Source organism: Panulirus ornatus, chromosome 42, assembly GCF_036320965.1.
Source record: "Panulirus ornatus isolate Po-2019 chromosome 42, ASM3632096v1, whole genome shotgun sequence".
Lineage (NCBI taxonomy): Eukaryota > Metazoa > Arthropoda > Malacostraca > Decapoda > Palinuridae > Panulirus > Panulirus ornatus.
In genome coordinates, this window is record NC_092265.1 from 24,484,341 (window position 1) to 24,498,196 (window position 13,856).

At 39.6% G+C, this 13,856-nt stretch overlaps 1 protein-coding gene across 7 annotated transcripts in view; it reads right to left on the minus strand.

Moving 5' to 3' along the window:
• Positions 1-13,856, minus strand: part of Sin3A (SIN3 transcription regulator family member A) — a 206,648-nt gene that overhangs the window by 117,932 nt on the left and 74,860 nt on the right. For 4 of the 7 annotated variants that reach the window (XM_071686748.1, XM_071686743.1, XM_071686742.1 and 1 more), the window contains 2 exons: positions 5,754-5,906; positions 3,467-3,673 (listed from right to left, as the gene is read on the minus strand). In XM_071686748.1, coding sequence (XP_071542849.1) covers positions 3,467-3,673; positions 5,754-5,906 — 360 coding nt within the window. The remainder of the gene's footprint in view (positions 1-3,466; positions 3,674-5,753; positions 5,907-13,856) is intronic. The other 3 variants (XM_071686749.1, XM_071686745.1, XM_071686746.1) reach the window with 2 other exon arrangements.

Below are 13,856 nucleotides of genomic sequence, written 5' to 3' on the forward strand. Positions count from 1 at the left end.
GAGTGAGGAAAGATTGACAAAGAGGATATATGTGTCAGAGGAGGAGGGAACAAGGAGAATCATGAAACCAAATTGGAGACAGAAGGATGGAGCAAAAGATTTTGAATGATCAAGGCCAGAACATACAGGAGGGAAAGAGGCATGCAAGGGATAGAGTTAATTGGAACAATGTGGTATACCAAGGTCGATGTGCTGTCAATGGACTGAACCAGGATATGTGAAACATCTGGAGTAAACCACGGAAAGGTTTGTGGGGCCTGGATGTGGATGGAGAATTGTGGTTTTGGTGCATTACACATGACAGCTAGAGACTAAGTGTGAACAAATGTGGCCCTTTTGTCTGTTTTCCTGGCACTACCTCACTGAAGCAGGGGGTACAGATGCTGTTTCCTGTGGGGCAGGGTAGCACCAGGAATGGATAATGGCAAGCAAGTACGAATATGTACATGTGTATATATGTATATGTCTGTGTATGTGTATGTTTATGTATGTATATGTGTAAAAGTTGATATGTAAATGTATGTATATGTGCGTGTATCGCTACCTCGCAAACACGGGAGACAGCGACAAAGCAAAATAAATAAATAAATAAAATGTGCGTGTATGGACGTTTATGTATAAATGTGTGTATCTCAGTGGATGGGCCATTCTTCATCTGTTCTCTGGTGCTACCTTGCTGACACAGGAAACAGAAATCAAGTATAACATATGTATACAGACACTCCCTGAAATACATCAGAGTTCTGTTCCGAACGACCAGTCGGATCTCGAAATGGACATAAGTCAGACACATATCAGCATGGCATGTAGAAATCATATACCTGTAAAGCATTTTTTTCATCCTGGTCATGATGATTTCATTTTCTATCAAACAGGTTTATTATATGATTCTGTAGTTTCATTTTACCTTTAAGATTCTTTAGTTCAAAGACTGATTCATCCAAACTTTCAATAAACTTTTCAGCAGCTCCTTCATCAGCACTTGCTGCTTCACCTCTGACTCAAACATTGTGCAAGCTATATCTTCTTTTAAATCTATTGAACCATGACTTACTGTGAAGTATTTGATGTAATCCTTTCCCATTCGCTCCTTCATAGTCTCAAAAAGATTTCTAGCTTTTACCTAAATTGTTAGTATGCTTAGTGGTACACATTTTTCAATTTGATCTTCCATCCACAGGAACAACAACTTTTCCATTTCATGGATGGGCCCTTGTCATTGCATTATCATCGAATACTTCATACTTGCCAAACCTTTCACTGCTTCATGTATCTTTCTTTGTCCTTTAAAACTGTGGAGACCGTCGAATGGGACAACTGTAGATCATGTTAAATCACATAACTTTTTTCTCCTTCATATCAGGTGATTACCTCTATTTTCAATTCCAAATTGAGCATTTCCCATGGATTCTTGCCCGATCTTGCTCATCATCTTCTATGGGGTTTAATACAATAATGGTTTAATCCAGCACAAAAATTCATTAGATTCACTTGAATAACACAGTGTTACTGAATGGTAACTTTTGGTGAGAATTGATGTGATATACAGAATGCCAGGATCATCTGACATTTGCTATCGTACACATGCAGCCATTAGCACTAAAGGACATACAACCATGCATAACTTTTAATTTCTTTAATTCATATATATCTTTTTCCTTTGTCAGCACCTGCTGCTTCACCTGTGACTCAAATGTTGTGCAAGCTATATCTTTTAAATCTACCATGAAGCACTCTCCTACTCACCCCTTCAAAGTCTCAAAAAGACTTCTAGCCTTCACCTGAATTGTTAATACGCTTAGCGGCACATGATTTTGAATTTGATCTTCCATCCACAATATCAAGAACTTTTCCATTTCGCGGATGTGCCCTTGTCACTGCTTTATTATCATAGACTTCATAGCTCCCAAACCTTTCATGTATTTTTTTCTTTGTCCTTTAAAGTTATGGGACAACTGTAGATCATGTGCAATCACTAACTTCTTCCTCCTTCATACTGTGTGACCACCTTCATTTTCAAGTCCAAATTGAGCGTCTTCCTTGGCTTCTTGCCAGATCTATCAACATGTGATGGGTTTTTCCTCTTATTTGTCATCTTTGGGGTGTACACAATGCCAGGATCATCTGACATTCACTGTCGAATGCACGCAACTGTTAGCACTGACAGATATGTAACCAAGCGTAATTCTTATATTTACACATATTCTTAATCTATTTTTTCCCCAGTCATATATATGAATGGTTGTAAGACGAGGAGCATCTGTACATATGAGTGATCAAACTACAGGGGTATAAGTTTTAGTATAACTCATATGCTGTATGGGAGAGTATTGATTGAAAGGGTGAAGGCAAGTACAAATCAATAGACTGAGGAGGAGCAATGTGGTTTCAGAAGCGGTAGAGGATGTGTGGATCAGGTGTTTACTTAAAAGAATGTGTGTGAGAAATACTTAGAAAAACAGATGGATATGTATGTGGCACTTATGGATCTGGAGAAGGCATATGATAGGGCTGATAGGGATGCTTTGTGGAAGGTATTAAGAATATATGTTATGGAAGGAAAGTTGCTAGAAGCAGTGAGAAATCTTGTCAATGGTGCAAGGTTTGTGTACCAGTAGAAAAATAGGAAAGTGAATGGTTCCATGTGGAGGCTGCTCTGCGGCAGGGGTGTGTCACAATGGTTGTTCAATTTGTTTATGGATGGGGTGGTGAGGGAAGTAAATGTGAGAGTCCTGGAGAGAGGGATAAGTATATGGTCTGTGTGGATAGAGAGGGACTGGGAAGTGCTCCAGTGCTGATGATTAAGCACTGGAGCACTGCTGGCAGATTGGAGTGAGAAACTGTAGAAGTTGGTGATATATATGGGGGATACTAGTTGTCAGAATCACTTGCAGAAAGCCTTGTCCTGTAATAAAGCTTTTGTACCCCTACCCTAAGTCTGATAATTAAACTCTCAAAGAAAATCATACACAAATTTAGTTATAAAGCCTATGTACCCCTACCCCATGTCTGATTATTAAACTCTCAAAAAAAGTCATACACAAATTCAGTTATTCATAAACCAGTAAAATAATGGTGACTTGTTAACTATAGGAAGTTTCCAGTCTTTCAGCATGCTGTAACGATTAATTACTCTATGAAGCAAAGGTCATAAGTTTGCTCAATTACTCAATTTTCTAATGCAACTCCTTGCTAGGGAAACGTGGACAAAACTCTATGGTGCACACTATCTTCAAGAGCATGAAGTCTTACTTCTCAATATATAAGCTAAAACATAAATAATAAGTTTTAAATATGCTAAAAAAAAAGGGGGGGGGAGTAACCCTACAACCTCCAGTGATTTTACAAAGCATATAAAGCAATGACACAACAACCTAAAAATCAAGAAAAAGTAAAAAAAAAAAAATATAAATAATAATACATAAAAAGACTAGGTGGAGACGAGACAAAACATCTGCGTGCAAACCTTCACCTGCTCATTCCCTTGCACCTCAATTTTGTAGCCGGGCGGAAGAAAGGTGTTGAAGCCAACAATGAGCTCTGGATGACCACGGAAGAGTTGAGAGACACGAGCAATGACTCCAGGAGTGTCGATAGACTGTGACTTGAACTCTTTCATAATATCCAGGAAATCATTGTAGACCTGCGGCTGCTTTCCAAACCTCAGCTTCACCTGGGAAATAAATGATTCACCAACTTTACAATCAGGTATAAGACAAAAGTATTACTGCCAGAAAAATTCATAATACTTACTTTATTTTCCTGCCCTAAGATTCCCTTCTATGGGGCTTCTACAACATTCAGGAGGCTAGCCATGTCCACCAGGTGAGACTACAAGTGGGAAAGTGGGGTGATGATGCATGTATGTTTGTTAGGCAAGTGTAAGGCAAATGACAAGCAAATATTAAGCGTCTTCAGTAAGGCTGCTGTTAGTATCCTGGGAATGAGGGGTCCTGAGGTGTGATGAATTTGTGTTTGTAATGCTTGAGAGATGGGTGGTGAACAGAGTGTGAGTGAGGAAGTGTAACTTTAAAATACATGCTCTTAACTACTGCCATCTTTTAGAAACTAAAATACATGAAGGAGAGAATCCCCCCCCCCCCTTTAGTCACCTTCTATGACAAACTGGGAATATGCATTACACGACAGAAAATCATGGATATGGGCAAATATGGTCTTTCTTCATCAGTTATTGGCACTAACTCACCGTGGGAAAGACAATCAAGAATAAAAGAAAATGAACAACTGCATGTAGTATATGCTACAATTATCATTTTTCTTCAACTTTTTCTTCTTTCATATTTGCTTGTCATTTCCCACATTAGCAAAGTAATGTCTGGAACAGAAGAAAAGATCTCATTCACTCACATCCATTACTTAGCTGCCATGTGTAATGCATTAAACACAGCCCCATATATACAACCGGGCCCTACAGACCTTTCTGTGGTTTCCATAATCTATCTATCTATCTAAATCTCTAATGCCTGTTCCAATTGGAACTCCCTCAAAGGGATGGCCACAGCAAGTCTCCATAACTAATGAACTCCAGTGCCGCTTCTCAGCCTTTAATGCCTCACCCTTAAAAAGCCAAAAGCAATGGGCACGTCTAGTGTAGTGTTTGCAGAAGCTCCTACCTAAGTTCCTAAGGACTGCTTCTATCTAATGCTCCTGCATAAATGTTCCTCCCTTCTACTTCTATCTAATACTCCTACCAATTTGCCAAAAGACAGGGCTAGTGCATAGTCCTCACCGCAAGAAAATCTATAATTACGAAGGATGAGCTGCATGAGTCAAGTGATGTCAAGTGTTACATATGTCAAAGAAAGATTGTATGCTTGTGGACAGAATGCTAGTAGTCTTAATGTTAGTAAGGCAGAAAGAAAAACAGCTACCTGGGTCAAAGGAGTGCATGTCACTAACCCTCTGATACCCTGCTTACCAGCTACTACCTGTGGTTCCCACAAGTTGCTTCACATGCCTCCTGTATATCATATTGCCTCAGTTCACTCTATCCCATGCATGCAAAGCTTTCATCCTACTGCCTGTTCAGAAATTTGAGCACTCACACACATACTTCACAGCAAACACCCTATAAAAACATCCTCTAACACTCCTGAAACTTTGCCTTGTTTTAGACAAGTGCCAGGTCTCATTGGTTTCTCAAAACAATACCAAAATAAATATATGAAACATGGAATACACCTGATATTCCAAAAGTTCCGTGACCCTTTTTCAGTGTACAGATATATCATTATGATGGAAGCAGAAGAGCAACAGTAAAAGAGAAAATACTTAGGTATCATGGTTAAGTGAACAGTAAAGGAAAATATTAATGCATATGTGAAATAAAGAACAACAAAAGAAGTCCTACAGGATCTTGTTAAGGTATAAGGAGAAAAGGAAAACTTTTGCATATATGAATCTAGTAACTAAGACATAACACAAACAAGGAAGTATATATGTAAGAGGGACATCTTGATGAAGTTTTGCATAAAGATGATCACAATAGTGGCATCCAAGTGAGATTTTGCAAGCAATAAAAACCATGAAAGGTAAATACATAATACTTTCTCTCAAAACATGATATCCATTACAGCAAAATCATAAGTTCTCATCAAAACTTACTGACATTAAAAAAAGAACCAACATGAACACCAAACTTAATTTACATCTTATCACTTAACAGTCTTACAATTATCAAGAAATCTTTAACTTGGAATCACATCTAAAAAACAGGGGTAACTGTACACTACCTGATCTAAATAGGAGAGTGCATCTTCAACTTTCAATCTCTGAAACTGGCCTGACCCTTGTGTAGCCCCAGCTGCTGCTGCTGCTGCCGCTGCCGCACCAACAGCTGCTGCTGCTGTCTGGTGGACCACACCTGCACTGCCAACTCCCGACACCTACAAAAATAATTCCAAATAAAATCATAAATAATAGAAATTGCTTATAACAGGACAAAAAAATTTCCAATGTATATCAAGATGTTAAATTTCTTCACTGATAAGATAATATGGCAGATATACATGAAAGTCATAGAATGAGGTGGGTCTGTGGTATACTGGGGCACTGTGTGGCAAGGGAGGAGGATCAGCAGCTGTTTGCAGATGATACGAATCTAGTAGCAGAATCTCAAGAGAAAAACTCCAGAAGCTGGTGACATAATTTGGGAGCATGTGTATGAAAAGAGAAGGCTTAGAAATAAATATCAATAATAGTAAAGGAAATGAGGTGCAACAGAGGAATGAGAAATGAGTAAATTTGGAGGCACACCACAAATATTGGTTAAGCTCTATTAAGCATGAGACTGGTGTAGTCAACGTCCTCTAGTTTTTCCCGTTAACAATTTGGAACACAAGTTTCTAATCATCACAACCACTCGTCAGACACAGCTGATCCCGTATTTCACCTCTGAACTCTCCCACTGTGCATGTGCTATTTCTCCCCCTTTATGGACTCCAAACTATAATCTCACTTCAATCAATTCCAACTGAGAACATGCAACACTTACTCACCCCTTGGAATGCCAATTCTGATGATTTGAGAAAACTGAGATCATATTATATCATAACAACTATTGCTTTACCAGGCAGGATGCCTCAAGCTGTGCTGACTGTACAGTGGAGATAATCTTGGATGAAGTAGAATACTACATCATTTTAAAAATCTTTACCTCCCAATTATGGTTTAGTCACTCGTCCCTATGCCTCTCATATAAGGGCTTAGTATCTAAGGCCAAGAAGCTCTTCCCTTCTCCTGAATCTCATGCTGCTTTAGGTTCTACTTGGAATCACTGCAAAGCTGTAATACCGAGTCAGATCAATCTTTCTGATCCTTACACAAAAGCATCTTTATCAACTAGAGTAATTCAGCATTTTTCTCCTCTTTTCTGACCTTATCACTCTGCAGCCAACTCCCCTACTATTTGTAACCTTATCCTCCTTCAACTCAACTATGAATGATTCTGTATCTAGTCCTCCTAAGAAAAAAGGGGGAAGATGTATGGCCCAAATGGCATACCTCCTTATGTTCTTATGGAGCAAGCCTCCAGACTCAAATATCTCCAGTCCTTACTCTTTTACACATTCGTGTAGCCCATCCCTATGAAAGAAGACTGTGCTAACCTCTCCAATTACTGCCCCATCACCCTCACTTCTGCCATCCCTGGAGCTTTTGAAAATCTCATGAAATCTCACTTCCTTAAACACAGAATCCCATTCACTTCTTTCTGATCACTTATATGACTGTTGCTGTGCAAGGTCTACCAGTGATCTTTCCCCCCATGTGGCTCTCTCACAACTTTTGGTGAATATACTACTGAGGCCCTCAACACCTCCAATGCACATGACAAAATATAGCATACAATCTTTGCTTTAAAAACTTATTTCCTCTGGCTTTTTTCTCAAATGCATAGTATCCTTCTATTAAATTCACTGCAGTAGCCACTGAAGGACCACCTTCTCCATTATACTATACATACCTATACATTTCAACATATACATACATATACATACACAATATATACATATATACACAAGTACATTTTCATACATGCTGCCTTCATCCATTCCTGCCACCATCCTGCCACACATGAAAATGGCACCCCCTCCCCCCGCGTGTGCACGAGGTAGTGCTAGGAAAAGACAACAAAGGCCACATTCGTTCACACTCAGTCTGTAGCCGTCATGAGCAATGCACCGAAACCACAGCTCCCTTTGCACATCTAGGCCCCACACAACTTTCCATGGTTTACCCCAGATGCTTCACATGCCCTGGTTCAATCCACTGACAGAACATCCACCCCAGTATACCACATCGTTCCATTTCGCTCTATTTCTTGCATACCTTTCACCCTCCTGTGTGTTCAGGCCCTGATCACTCAAAATCTTTTCCACTCCATCCTTCCACCTCCAATCTGGTCTCCCACTTCTCGCATTGCCTTCACCTCTGACACATATATCCTCTTTGTCAATCTTTCCTCATTCATTTTCTCCATGTGACCAAACCATTTCAATATACCCTCTTCTGCTCTCTCAACAACACTCTTTATATTATCACACATCTCTTTTACCCTTTCATTACTTACTCGATCAAACCACCTTACACCAAATATTGTCCTCAAACATCTCATTTCCAACACATCCATCCTCCTCTGCACAACCCAACTATAGCCCATGCCTCACAACCATATAACACTGTTGAAACCACTATTCCCTCAAACATACCCATTTTTGCTCTCTGAGATGACGTTCTTGCCTTCCACACATTCTTCAATGCTCCCAGAACCTTTGCTCTCTCCCCCACCCTTTGACTCACTTCTGCTTCCATGGTTCCATCCACTGCTAAATCCACTCCCAGATATCTTAAACACTTTACTTACTCCCAATTTACTTGTCCCTCAACCCTACTGAACATAATAACTGCTCATATTCACATTTACTCTCAGCTTTCTTCTTTCACACACTTTACCAAACTCAGTCACCAACTTCTGCAGTTTCTTACTTGAATCAGCCACCAGCACTGTATTATCAGCGAACAACAACTAACTCACTTCCTAAGCCCTTTCATCCAGAATAGACTGCATGCTTACCTCTCACGCCAAAACTCTTGCATTCACCTCCCTAACCACCCCATCCATAAACAAATTAAACAACCATGGAGAAATCACACACATTAACTGGGAGCCAATCACTCTCCTCTCTTCCTACTTGTACACATGCCTTACATCTTTGGTAACAATAATAATAATAATAATAATATATACATATTTGTATTTCCCAAATTAGTGAGGTAGCATTAAGAACAGATGACTGAGCCTTAGAAGGAATATCCTCACTTGGCCCCCATCTCTGTTACTTCTTTTGGAAAATTAAATACGGAAGAGGGAGGATTTCCAGCCCACAGCTCCCTCCCCCTTTTAGTCGCCTTCTACGACACATTGGGAATACATGTGAAGTATTCTTTCTCCCCTAGCCTCTGGAAAATTATATGGGATGGTACTGATTGAGATGGTGAAGGCATGTACAGAGCATAAGACTGGGGAGGAGCAGCATGGTTTCAGGAGTGGTAGAGGATGTGTGGATCAGGTGTTTGTACTGAAGAATGTGTGTGAGAAATACTTAGAAAAACAGATGGATGTGTATGTAGCATTTATGGATCTGGAGAAGGCATATGATAGGGTTGATAGAGATGCTTTGTGGAAGTCTTAAAGGATATATGGTGAGGAAGGTAACTTGCTAGAAGCAGCAAAAAAATTTTACCATGGATGTAATGCATGTGTACGAGTAGGAAGGTCGGTCTGTGACAGGGGTGTGTGATGTCCCCACGGTTATTTATTTTGTTTATGGATGGAGTGGTTAGGGAGGTAAAAGCAAGAGTTTTGTTAAGAGGGGCGAGTGTGCAGTCTACTGGGGATGAGAGGGCCTGGGAAGTACATCAGTTATTCGCCGATGATATAGCTCTGGTGGCTGATTTGAGTGAGAAACTGCAGAAGTTGGCGACTGAGTTTGGAAAAGTGTGTGAAAGGAGAACGTTCAGAGTAAATGTGAATAAGAGCAAGGTTATGAGGTTCAGTAGGGTTGTGGGAAAAGTTATTTGGGATGTAAAACTGAATAAAGAGAAACTGGAGGAAGTGAAGTGTTTTAGACATCTGGAAGTGGACTTGGCAGCAAATGGAACCATGGAAGTGAAAGGTTCTGGGAGCAGTGAAGAATATGTGGAAGGAGAGAAAATTACTTCGGAGCAAAAATGGGTATGTTTGAGGGAATAGTAGTTACAACAATGTTGTGTGGTTGCGAGGTATGGGCTAGATAGGGTTGTATAGAGTAGGGTGGATGTGTTGGAAATTAAATGTTTGAGGACAATATGTGGTGTGAGGTGGACTGATCGAGTAAGTAATGAAAAGGTAAGAGAGATGTGTGGAAATAAAAAGATAGTGGTTGAGAGAGCAGCAGAGGGTGTGTTGATATGGTCTGGACATATGGAGAGAATGAGTGAGGAAAGACTGACAAAGAGGATATATGTGTCAGAGGTGGAGGGAACAAGAAGCAGGAGACCAAATTGGAGGTGGAAGGATGGAGTGAAAAAGATTTTGAGTGATCGGGGCCTCAACATATAGGAGGGAGAGTGGCATGCAAGGAATAAAGTGAATTAGAACTATGTGGTATCCCAGGGTCAACGTGCTGTCAATGTACTGAACCAGGGCATGTGAAGCGTCTGGGGTAAACCATGGAAAGGTCTGTAGGGCCTGGATGCAGAAAAGGAGCTGTGGTTTAGGTGCATTACACATGACAGATAAAGACGAGTGTGAGCGAATATGACCTTTTTGTCTGTTTTCCTGGCGTTACCTCTATGAAGCAGGGGGTAACAATGCTGCTTCCTATGAGGTGGGGTAGCAACAGGAATGGATGAAGGCAAGCAAGTATGAATATGTACATGTGTATATATGTATATGGCTGTGTATGTGTATGTATATGTTGATATGTAAACATATTTATATGTACATGTATGGGTGTTTATGTATATAAATATCTGTTTTTTGAGTGGATGGGCCATTCTTCGTCTGTTTCCTGGCACTACCTCACTGACACAGGCAACAGCGAATAAGTACAATAATAATAAGAAGAAAATATACATATAACAACAATAATAACAGTGAATTTCTTCTCCCATCTGAACAGGATGGTACCAAGATCAAATGAATAATGGCTTCATTTGCAAGCATCCACGCTCTTGATATCATGTGTAATGTACTGAACCCAAAGCTTATCATGCGCGGCCAAGCCCTAAACACTATTCCACATTTTATCTTGAGTGCTTCATATGCCGTAAATCACTCTATTCATATAACTTCCTACGTACCATACTTATATAGTTCAATCTATCCCATGCATATTTCTTTCTATATCAATCAAAAATCAACATATGTTAACTACATCTTTTGTCACCTAAATTTCATAATAATCTTACATACTTAAATGTAACACTAAAATTTCATATATAACTTGCAAATCTATGGTTAAAATATGCTGCTAACTTCATCTTAAAATACTTCAATCAAATGCCTAAAATCACAATTTAACACAAATGCTATCATTAGTTATCACATGCTTAAAGTCAAATCATATAACATACTACTCATCTTCCAGTAATTCCTTTTATCTAATCACTATTCAATCTACTTTTAAGACATGCACTGTCAAATAAGATATTCAAATATAGTGCAAAGAAATACTCAGCACCAAACTTTGGGTATGCTAGAGACAACAGAGAGGCACACCAGCAAAATGAAATGAAAAAACTCTTGATTATCCACACACATACACACACATATTCAGAGGTACCAAAACTACAGCTCTTGTAGAAACCTAAACATTCATCCTGTTCAGTGTAATTTCAACACAATTTCATCAACTACTGACTGAAAATACCCATGAAGAAAATAAATATACAAAAATGGAACAAGTGTAACTACTGTATATTTACTCAATAAATATTTCTTTTCTTTCTTTCATACTATTCGCCATTTCCCGCGTTAGCAAGGTAGCGTTAAGAACAGAGGACTGGGCCTCTGAGGGAATATCCTCATCTGGCCTCATTCTCTGTTTCGTCTTTTGGAAAATTAAAGAAAACGAGAGGGGAGGATTTCCAGCCTCCCGCTCCCTCCCCTTTTAGTCGCCTTCTACGACACACAGGGAATACGTGGGAAGTATTCTTTCTCCCCTATCCCCAGGGATAGACTCAATAAATATATCCATCATATATCATTTGCTGGATACAAAATCAAAATGTGGATTTCACTGGATATATACAGCAGAGTTTTTACCATATTAATGAGGATGATACTGCTCTAAAATGCTGAATTGTAAGAACAACTATCAGGAAACCTTACCTCTTAGAAAGAACAATGCATCCATTATTTTCTTGAAGATGTACCAGTACGTTACATTCAATGAATTGTTAAAATGATGGTTAAATCATCATATAAAATAATGCTCAGGCATCAAACATGATATTCGTTAGGTACTTAAATCAAATTCACAAAACAATAATGGCAGCGAATGGAACTACATCAGCTGAAGTAAGCCACTGAATGGATGAGAGGGCTTAGATCCTGGGCAATTTGAGGAGTTTGTGAAAAAGGATGCCATGTCAGTGAAAGCAAAGACAAGAACGTTTCATGTTATAGTAGTTACAACAGTGCTGTTCCAGAGAGAATAAGAGGGGGGGGGATATCATATGGTGTGAAAAGGATTGAATGAATAAGAAATGACAAGGTAAAAAAGAGGTGGGGTAGTAGGAAGTGCATGTATGAGAGAGCTGAAGTGAGTGTGCTGAAATGGTTTGACATATGGAATGGACAAGTGAGGAAAGGATGACTAAGGGGGTAGATATATGTCGGAAGTGAAGGGAGCAAGCAAAAGGGAAAAGGATGGAGTGCAAGCAGCCACTATCGAGTGTTCTGGGCCTGAACATGCAAGACACTGAGAGTGATTAACAGATGTGGCATACAGGGGTCAAACAGGGTATGTAAATCAAATTAATTTTAAGTGTGGAAAGGTTTGTAGGGTCTAATTGTGGATAGCAGCCTCTAGTTTCAGTGCATTACATATGACAGATAGGGAGCTCATTTCTTCATCTGTTCCTGACACTACCTTGCTGATATGGGAAATGGTGAACACATACAAAAAAAAAAAAATATTCTTTTTCATACTTTTTCATCATTTCCCACAATAGCAAAGTAGGACCAGGAGCAGGCATGGAATAGCCTCATGCCCTCATACACTCTCTAGGTGTCATGCATAATAAACTGAAACTACAATCCCCTTTCCATAACCAAGCCCCTTAGACCTTTCTGTGGTTTTTCCCTGACTGTTTCATATTAAATGATTCACCCTCACTTATAGCACGATGACCAATGCATACCACATAAAACAAAGCTGCAAACTGTACAAAATGTTGCACTCAGAGCAAACATTGGCTGCCTAGCAAGCATAAAGTCAACATTTACACAATGAAACAAAAATCCTCCCAATACATTCCCACCTCAACATGCTTGGCTCTCAATTCTATGCAACAGAACTAAACCACTCACAATCAAACCACTCCATAACCAACTACCAACCTTCATGTAGATGTAAAATGCTTACCTTCACCTTACACTCCAACAACCTCAACAAATATAACACTAACAAAACATTTATATATTCATTATTATACTTTGTCACTGACTCCCATGTTAGCGAGGTAGCGCAAGGAAACAGACAAAAGAATGGCCCAACCCACCCACATACACATGTATATACATACATGTCCACACACACAAATATAATACCTATACATATACATATACATACCTAAACAGGTATATATACATATATATACCTACACAGACATACACATATATATGCATAAACATAATTCGTACTTGCTGCCCCTATGCATTCCCTTCGCCATCCCGCCACATAAGAAATAACAACCCCCTCCCCCCATACGTGCACGAGGTAGCACTAGGAAAAGATAACAAAGGCCACATTCGTTCACACACAGTCTCTAGCTGTCATGTATAATGCACTGAAACCACAATTCCCTTTCCACATCCAGGCCCCACATAACTTTCCATGGTTTACACTTCACACACCCTGGTTCAATCCATTGACAGAACATCGACCCCAGTATACCACATCGTTCCAAGTCACTCTATTCCTTGCTCGCCTTTCACCCTCCTGCATGTTCAGGCCCTGATTACTCAAAATCTTTTTTACTCCATCCTTACACCTCCAATTTGGTCTCCCACTTCTCCTCATTCCCTCCACCTCTGACACATATATCCTCCTTGTCAATCTTTCCTCACT